The sequence below is a fragment of the Alosa alosa genome, chromosome 13, assembly GCF_017589495.1.
Source record: "Alosa alosa isolate M-15738 ecotype Scorff River chromosome 13, AALO_Geno_1.1, whole genome shotgun sequence".
NCBI lineage: Eukaryota > Metazoa > Chordata > Actinopteri > Clupeiformes > Clupeidae > Alosa > Alosa alosa.
This window is the reverse complement of record NC_063201.1, coordinates 10,739,573-10,749,028: the sequence shown is the minus strand read 5'-3', so window position 1 is coordinate 10,749,028 and position 9,456 is coordinate 10,739,573. Positions and strand designations below refer to the sequence as shown.

The window sequence follows — 9,456 nt, the reverse complement described above, 5'->3', positions numbered from 1 at the left end:
TTTTTAATTTTGCTGCACCTGCAGTAAGTAAAAACAGGAAACTATATTAAAAAGCAAACATGGGCATACGCTCAGCACCTGCCAGAATAGGAAACATCCCTTTACAACAATGAGCGAGCACGATACTTCTGTACTGTAAGATATATGAAGGCTATTGGTAACAATTGCTCAAAACGCTCCCACACCCTGAGGATGGGATGAATGCAAATCTCACCCAGTATGCACCAACAGTTTTTGGCATATCAAACGAGGCCAGGCATGGAGGTAATCTGGAAGTCATGACCCATTTGCCTAGGTGGATTGATTCTGAAGTCACTTTGCATATGACGCCGAACCGAACATCTGTATCGGAGCTCCAACGAGTGTTTCCCACAACAGCCTAATGTGTGTATCAACAGAAAGACATCACAACTGTGTAGTCTGTGTCCAGTCACATCAAACCCACTTTTGCAGTCTGTTTCTTGAGCATGTTCAACATGAGGAATAACATGAGCAAATCATGTTATTTAGGCCTCGTTGAACAAACATAATCACTATTTCAACACTACCCAAGATATACTATGATTGCTTAAAGACACATCTTACAATCTTTGTATAAACAAGCTTGAGCGTATTCGTGTATGGAAATAGTAAACTGAACTGACTTCATTTTAGTGTCTACTGCCCCAAGCAACACACACACACACACACACACACACACACACTTGGGTCACTGGGCGCAAGCATTTTTCCATAGACATCACAGGAATGTCAACAGATCCCTGCCCCAGCAATCCCCTGTGTCCCAGAGTGGTCTGTAAGTGTGTGTGTGTGTGTGTGTGTCTCTGAGTCAGGCACCTCAGTGAAGAGAGACGAGAAGGGCTGTCCTACCTCTGTGACACACTCTTTCACACATATGCTGTCACACACTGTCATACACTCTGTCACAATCACCTCTTAGTGGTGTGTGTGTGTGTGTGTGTGTGTGTGTGTGCGTGTGAGGGATGTAAGGAACCACCTGAACCCACCTGAACCCTGTCTGCATGTCACACCACTCGCTTTCCCCAAAGGAAGAGAACTGAATATACATGACACACACACACACACACACACACACACACACACACACACTCACTCACACAATCACACACACAGCAGAATATCCCGGAGAGGCTTCACTTGTCACTCACACTGGTTCCCCTAAGACCGTGAGCCACAGAACCACAAGTCGCCAGGCCCCGACAGGAATCTACATATGTCTGCGTGCGTCCTGGAAAGCCTCTCCCTCAAGACTGGCCTTTCTCCTCTCCCTCTGACAGACACGAGGCACTCAGGTATGGCCGAAAACACCTGCCGCACGCCACCTGCCTCCCTTATCAGGTGAGGAAGAGTCTGCCTGCTCTTTACGCTTTACGAGCCTAGATAGGGCCACCGGCGGGCAGTCAAGGCCTGCAGCAGGGCAAAGGTTTGGCCAGATGTCTGGGTGAGGTCTGTGAATACAGTACGAGAGGAGAGTCAGTGCACTGCGCTGCCCAAGAAAGTTCACAATTCATGTATGTCTGCATTCGCAGAGTGGCATCTGTATCACACCAGGGAGGCAGGCAGACAGACAGGCAAGCAGTTAAGCAGGGAGGCAGGCAGACAGGCAAGCAGGCAGACAGACAGACAGGCAAGCACTCAGGCAGGCTGGGTGGCGCCTCTTGGGGCAGATGTGCAAACTGCCCCATCTGAACATCCGAAAAACCCCAGTCTCCCTGCCCTGTAAACCTCTGGCGGAGTGAGCAGGGTTGACCCCAGCAATAATTTACAGGGAGGAGGCAGGCAGGCAGGCAGCTGTCCCTGCGATAAGATAAGACGCACTGGCCCCAGCTGTTCAAACACATTCAGCCCACTGATACTGAGATTGATGGTCTGTGGGCCCGGATCCATAAAGTCTGTGCTGTGTCACTGTTGTGTGGGGAGAGAGAGTAGGGCACAGATTTATGAATGTGTTGGCTCTGAGCCCTGGCCAAACTCTCAAAGTGATCGATTCAGACACGAAGGAGCTGACTACTTCTGCCAGGATAGTCAGCACACCGCCTATAGTCAGCATAGGTACCTCTAATGCTAGAAGAAAGAAGTAGAATGCTTCCACTCCCAATTGTAATTCACTGAGTGGGATCGCGAATGTCTTTCAAACATAATCAGCCACTTTGTAATGAATGAACTTGATCTTGTGTATGGACAATGCGCAGATGTCACCTAATTTAGACTAATGTGAACGGAAAGAGGAACCTTAACGCTAACTGTCTGCTAACAAGCACTTAATGGAAAGGAGACGTCTCCACGTGTGTGGACGGAAGGGGACTCAGTACGCATCCCTACCACAAACTCGCACAATCATCCGCTAATGGAAAACATTAACATGACCTCCACTAGAAAGCGCTTGACGTGTCTCTGTCGGATTGACTGCGTGAATGATGTGTCTTATCCAATTTATCATACGCTTGACAGCACAAGGGACAGTGAGCGCGGGTAGGGAAACGTTTCCCTTAGTAAGTCTGAGTGGTCTGTTGTAGTCAAGTCCAGTTGAGGGAGGCTACAAAAAGAACCACTGCAGCCAAATGCTTCATTTAATAACATAGTGTAGCCTAATCTTCACAAAAGGACACACACATGCACACACATACAACTGTAGTCTCAAAAATGTGCATAGTTCACACGCCCTCCCGCACATTTAGACTCCCTGGCTCGTTCTCTCCAACTCTTTCTTCAGAAACCACAACTTAAAACCACAGGTGATCAAGTTGGTTCGTCTTGATTTTCCCGTTCTGAATGGATCCGATTGTACCACGCACTTCAGACAAGAAGCGGCGTTCTCTGCACTTCACACAGTCCTTTTAACGCCACACAAACTGACCCATAAACTAGACGCAATTAGACAGAGCGAAAGACACGAAGCCCTCACAGTCTCATACCAACTGGGGCAAATGCAGACCAACGAATAGGCCTACTGCTGCGCTTAACAGACGTTACATTCAAGTTTATTCCATCCTTGTTCATTTAAGACGGAATTATCCATCTTTTGTCCAGTGGATTTTAAAGCTAAAGAAATATCAGGCCTAATCACCCCATTCTTTGCTATTCCAGTATAAAGAAACTTTAATGAAAAAACTTTGTCTACAGGACTAACATTATTTATGTACATTTGAACGGCTAAGAAACATTATGTAATTCGCTGGTTGTTACATGATGTTACACTGTCAACAGTTAGCGCCGTTCTTGGCGTTTTCTGGTCCCTCTCCTGGCTCTAGAGCTCCATCTAGCGGCTAATAATCACCCAGCATTATTCCTGAAAGATATGCTTGTAGTGTTTTTGTGTTCAGGTTGCAAGTGCTCATAATAGCTGATTTCTTTTGCACAGACACCTGACATCTCTCATTAAAAGCCCACTGGTTAGCGATGAAGTTCACGGGTAGCAGAAGGGTCTTCCAATCTGATAGGTCCGTCAGATGTTGTGAGTAGGCTACAGAAACCTTCTAAACCATCTATTATTTTCGTGAAAATGTTAAAGTTGTTCTGAAACGCCAGCCCCATCTGACAGTAAGACTAGACGTTGGCCAGTTTTTATGAGGTTATCTTAGAATGGAAGCGTTTCTTTTAATGTCTCTAGTCTTGAGCAGTCAAACGCGGAGGTAGTGTGTGTGTGGGGGGGGGGGGGGGGGGGGGGCATGGTGACAATTGAGCGCCCGCCTCCCTACGGCTCCGCCCTCGTGAGCATGCTGTCAAAGGAGTGCTGTCTCCTCTGTTGTCTCAAAAACACTGGCAGTGGGAATCTAGAAAAACCGTAGGATACAGACTTGACCGTGATCCAAGACCACAGACTCCAAACAACAGCACAGAGGGGGGAAAGCAGACCTGGAAAATAAACACATTTTTTGTTGTAATACATCTTCTATAGGTCAATAATAGGAGTTTATAAAGGTGCAATAAATATAGGAATTTTCAACTACTAATGATTCCTTGCCAAAAGGTATTGTTTTGGCTGAGCTGCCGCTATAGCCTACCTATCCAATCTGACTCGCAATAAGAAAAAACATTAAGCATGTCTCTTTAAAAGTAAGTTTATCGTTTACACTGGAATGAGGTCAGACATAAAGCTCCTCATTGCACGCGCTGATTATTATTAGATTTCTTATTCAGCCAATGGGCGCGCGGGAGGCGTGACATTGGAGCAAGGAAGGCTGGAGACAGTCGCTGATTGGCCGGATTCTATCGCCATTCTATTTGTGCAAACCGATAAAGCTGCGAGTGTCTGAATGTGCAGTTGTTAAAACTCACATATCGCAGATGGCGAGTGGATGTTAGAACGAGACAACAGCGCTGTCTTCCCACATGGTCTTGAGAGGGAGAGATATGCAGACTGACTTCAACCACTTCAGAAACTTGGAGAGAGCTTTGCAGTCAGTGCGCTCACATAACCACTGAACTATTTCACGGCATTAGTAACTGTTACTCGAGTTCAGCAGAGAGGCGCTGTGAAAGTCAGCGACAACGGGCTGGCACAGCCGCGTGGTAGATCCCCAACAACGAACTTTTTTTTTTATCCGAGCAGTTCCCGCTCTGGAAAGGACCGTAAACCATTTACCTTTTGCCTCTCAGGGTTGACCTCATATCACACAACGAGAACTAAGCACAGTTTGCTCCACACACCAGCAGTTTTGAGGACTTTGAGAGAGCGCATTTTCCCCGACATTTGTAGCCATGGTTCAGAGAAGCAGCAGCGCGGAGAACCCCGAGGCTCTGTTCGCCGGGGAATCATCTGATTCCGGAGCTATGGACCTGGACATAGCCTCTTCCCCAACTCCCGGTTCTACGGCTTTGGCTGGGGATAAATTAGACCCCGCGTGGTGTAAAACACCCAGCGGTCATATCAAGAGACCAATGAATGCTTTTATGGTATGGTCCCAGATAGAAAGGCGTAAAATAATGGAACAGTCACCAGATATGCACAACGCTGAGATTTCCAAGCGACTAGGCAAGCGCTGGAAACTCCTGAAAGACAGCGACAAGATCCCCTTCATCCGGGAAGCAGAGCGGCTCCGGCTCAAACACATGGCAGACTATCCAGACTACAAGTACCGACCAAGGAAGAAGGTGAAGTCCAGCAGCTCCAAGTCAAGCAGCACCGACAAGCCAGAGAAGCCAACTGGCAGTAGCTGTGCCTCCGCCAGCTCCAAGCCGTCCTCCAGAAAGAGTAGCGGCTCGAGGTCTGCCAGCAAACAGCACAAACCAGTCCTAGGGAGCGCTAAAGCCGCTGTGCCAGAGCCGCATTCTCCAGGTGTTGCCGCCGACCATCACTCCCTCTACAAATCCAGGTCTGTCTCGGCTGCCAAACAGATCCCCGAAAAGAAGTCAAAGAGGGTTTACGTGTTTGGAGGCAGTGGGGTGAGTTCATCATCGGCGGCGGTCCCCGCAAGCCCCACGTTCAGCAGCTCCGTGGAGTCCAGCGAGCCCCTGAGCCTGTATGATGAGCCTGCGAGTGGAAAACACGGCGCGGACTCCCCGCGCAGCGTCTGCTCGGACCAGCACCGCTACACCAGCACGCGGGCACCGTCCCCAGCTCCCTCCGTGTGCCACTCGTCCTCTTCATCCCATTCATCATCATCCTCCTCCTCGGACGAAGAGTTTGAAGACGATCTGCTGGACGTGAATCCTAGCCCGGGCTTTGACAGCATGTCGCTGGGCAGCATGGGGTCCTCAGTACTGGACCGGGATTTGGACTTTCATTTCGAGTCGGGATCCGGTTCTCATTTCGAGTTCCCTGACTACTGCACCCCGGAGGTGACAGCGTTGATCTCGGCGGACTGGCTCGAGTCAACAATCTCTAACATGGTGTTCACGTGTTGAGCAAGAAAACAAGAAGTTGTTGACTTTGCATTAATTCTAAAAAAAAAGGGATTCCGGTGAAGTGCGTTTGTGTTCATGTACCGAATGAGTCCCGTGCAAGAGCGACGGTGAGCGCGCGGCATGACTGCATGCCTCCGTAATGTTTCCGGCATGACAGACTGGGGCTCGGGGGTCGTGAAGTGGCGGACAATTTGATTCCGTCGGTTCAGAAACAAGAGGAGGATACGAGAGTGCACCCTGAGCCGGACCGATCCGATAGGAAAACATACATACTCGATCCGAACTGGAACTGTGATTGATTTGCACGTAAACAAGGGCGGACTCAGGTCGGCTATTTGAATCAGTTTTAATTAAAAGGGACTTGAGAAACTCTTAAAACGATCGCCAAGTGAACTTGATGTCTTTAGAGGTACAGATGTGGGCCACGTTGGGTTGTCTTTCCTCGTGGTGAATTTAGGAACCAGGTGGGTCACGGCAAACATTTATATTGAAAAAGACAGAAATGCATGTTAGCTGTCCTCTTTCTGTGATATTTCTGTCAGACTGTCCACCAGCATTAGGGTTATTAGACAAAGGGTGGCGTTATGTTTGATTCCGCCTTACAAAAATCACCAGCTATTCATTCTTAACGTCAGGATTCAAACACAACTCCTCACACCTGTGCTGAACTTTATACTCTGCAATTCAGGACCAAATTCCTAGCTGTTAGTCGCTGTTAGATGCCAGTTTGGAGCAGTCTCTCCCAATTTCCTGTTCTTAGAGACGTACAGCGCTGTTTGTTTTGGTGGTCTCCCCCTTGCTCACATGGATAGCCTACCTGAGTCCACTAATCAAGGGCTTTAACTATATGGAGACTCGGTCAAGTGTGCTCGGACAGTGAGAAATCTGAACCATCCAGTGCCGTGCGTCTTAGGATAAGGGTTAGGAAGCACTGATCTAGCCTACAGTAGTTATGATTTTCTTCATTCTGGAGTTTCATTTCTTTCTTCTACACAGATGCCATGTTTTTTATATGGATGTATTTATATACCAGCCAAACGTTTTTTTTATTATTATTCTTATTCTTATTTGTGTTCTCGTCAGTCTTGTCATACACCTTGTCTCCTTCTCCCAGGAAGGGCTAGAGTTTTAACTTTTGATTTTTTTATATTTAAATGTAGAGTTTTGACACTTAAAGAGAGGAAACGTTTGATTATTTTCTCAGTGTATTTTTGTACAGAAATATATAAGAAGGGGGTGTCAATCGGTGTGTTATCGCTGTTTGGATTTCCTAATTTTAAGAACTGGGTTGGTTGGTTATCTCACAATCGGCCTCCTATTCCTGTTTACACTTTAAATCTGCGGGCGTCTTAAAGACACAGACTCAATTTCCACTTTCAAACCTGCAGGCGTCTTAAAGACACAGGCTCATTTTTCAGCACAGCAGCAAACATGTGCTCTGACACAAGGAGTTGGAGCGGCCATAAGCCTAGCCTACCACGTTTCTCACCTCGGCTCTTGCCTAATACAGAGAGATTGTAGCTTTAAGTGATCCGTTTGTGACCGTTTTTATATCAAGAGCATCGGTTTGAACCACTGGATGGAATATTAACATGACACATTTTCAAAATGCCGATTTGAGTTCGCAAGAATTATGTATTGCGTTTCTCATTGTATTTAAATATTTAATCTTTTCTACTTGTCGGCTCAATGAAGCCAATTGTTTTAGTATCTGATGGCATGGTGAATAGAATTTGTATTTCCAATTCAGGTTTCTAGCTGTTGTGTTTATGAAAAAAAGAGCAAAAAAAAATCAGAAAAAATGTGGAAACATCTTTGTACATTTGACTGTATTATAAGCAAAAAGATTGTGTGTTTATGTATGTTGTTTCTCAGTAACAGGACAGGCACTAGAGCAGCCATCTTAATACACTCGTACTTAGTCTTGGGAGGGCTGTTCAGATTATATATAAACAATTTTAAATATATTAACCTTATTTTCATCCATTCTGTGCAATATGTTGTGTCCATTATTGTTTTGTCTGGTCATGCCATAACATGTTTTCTGAGGGGAGAGCAATCTCACGCCAGCTATTTGTGTGGTCACTGCCTGTCAGATTGTTGATATAGGCCTACTTCTGTACATAACTTTTTCAAGAAGGAAAATAAAACTGAAAAACAAATCAGCTGGAACTGAACTCTAGACCTGTCTGAGTTGCCTGTGTTTCTGTGTGTGTGTGTGTGTGTGTTGTGACCTACACTGACACTCCAAACCCAAAAGAGTCTGTTTGTACTTCATGCAAACGAGTTCAGCCCACGTTGCCTCTCCCTGACCCCACCTGCCTCTGCAGTCAAGGGAGCACAGTCAAGTCAGGGCAGTTAAAGCCTGCAGTGCTGCTGATAAGAATCTCTTCCCTCACACTCACACTCACACACACACACACACAGCACCAGTATACTGCCGCTAATTGGCATCGGAGCCCATAAGCCCTCAGTGAAGCGCTGGGGATGGCTGGAGCAAGGGACAGCGATTAGGATATCATGTCAGACAAATGGGAGTGCCTCCACAGAAACCAGGAAAGCTGACACTAGCAGCGCACTGTTATTCTGTTACTGCTTGTCTGCCAGAATGACCCCCCAATGAATGACACACACACACACACACACACATGGATACACACAGCCTCTATACAGTCTACATTGAAGTGCTGGAGTGGGGGAGGAGCTGTTATGTGAGTTCACAGGCAACGGCAACAACAGATGAGGCTGACTGTGTGTGTGTGTGTGTGTGTGTGTGTGTGCTCCAGTGTCACAAGAGGCCAGCTAAAGCTGCTCTGAGCTTGCTCCATTTTGCAAGGCAGATGAGATGATGACGGTTAGCAAAGCCACATGAAACACAACCTTTACACTGCTCCACTCCTTTATACACCTCCACTCTATATACCTTCCTCTCCTTTTTTCTCTCTCTCTGTTTCTCTCTTTTACCATCTATCTCTTTATACCCCTCTCTTTACCTTCCTCTACCTCCCTCTCAACCTACACACCTCTCCCCTTCAGATGAAACCAGAATGTTGATGGATATGACGGCTAAGCCCCCCAGGTCTACCTAACCTTTATCTCTGCCCTCTACGCATTCTCTGCTGGGTTTCGTGCAGGCGACCGCAGATGCCCCCTTACATCTCAGCAGGGGTCCGGGCCCCCACCCCCCAACCCTCCAACCAGGGAGAGGTGTTAGACGATAACAGGAGTGAGAGAGGCCAGATAGTCTGGCGGCTGAGGGAACGAGGGGCCTACTGAAAACCAGCAGAGGTGTTCCATCGCAGGCATTGTCACAGTGTGTGTGTGTGTGTGTGTGTGTGTGTGTGTGTGTGTGTGTGTGTGTGTGGGTGGATGGATGAGTGTTCATTGTCTGCTCAGTAGAGCATTACATGAATATCCTTGCCGCCACACACACACACACACACACACACACACACACACACACACAAGGGAAAGAAGCTGATGGCTTTATTCTCTGCTGGGCACATGGTGCATACACCAGAAAAAATTAAGGGGAGAGAGAGAGAGCTAGAGAGAGAGAGAGAGAGAGATAGAGAGAGAGAGTGAGGG

General features: G+C 47.1%; 1 protein-coding gene across 1 annotated transcript; it reads left to right on the top strand.

Annotated features, from left to right (window-relative positions):
- The first annotated feature begins 4,290 nt into the window (after positions 1 to 4,290).
- On the top strand, positions 4,291 to 8,050 carry sox4b (SRY-box transcription factor 4b). The gene has a single exon (XM_048261460.1). The coding sequence runs from the start codon at positions 4,723 to 4,725 to the stop codon at positions 5,866 to 5,868; it is 1,146 nt and encodes a 381-aa protein (XP_048117417.1). The 5' UTR covers positions 4,291 to 4,722; the 3' UTR covers positions 5,869 to 8,050.
- The last annotated feature ends 1,406 nt before the right edge of the window (positions 8,051 to 9,456 follow it).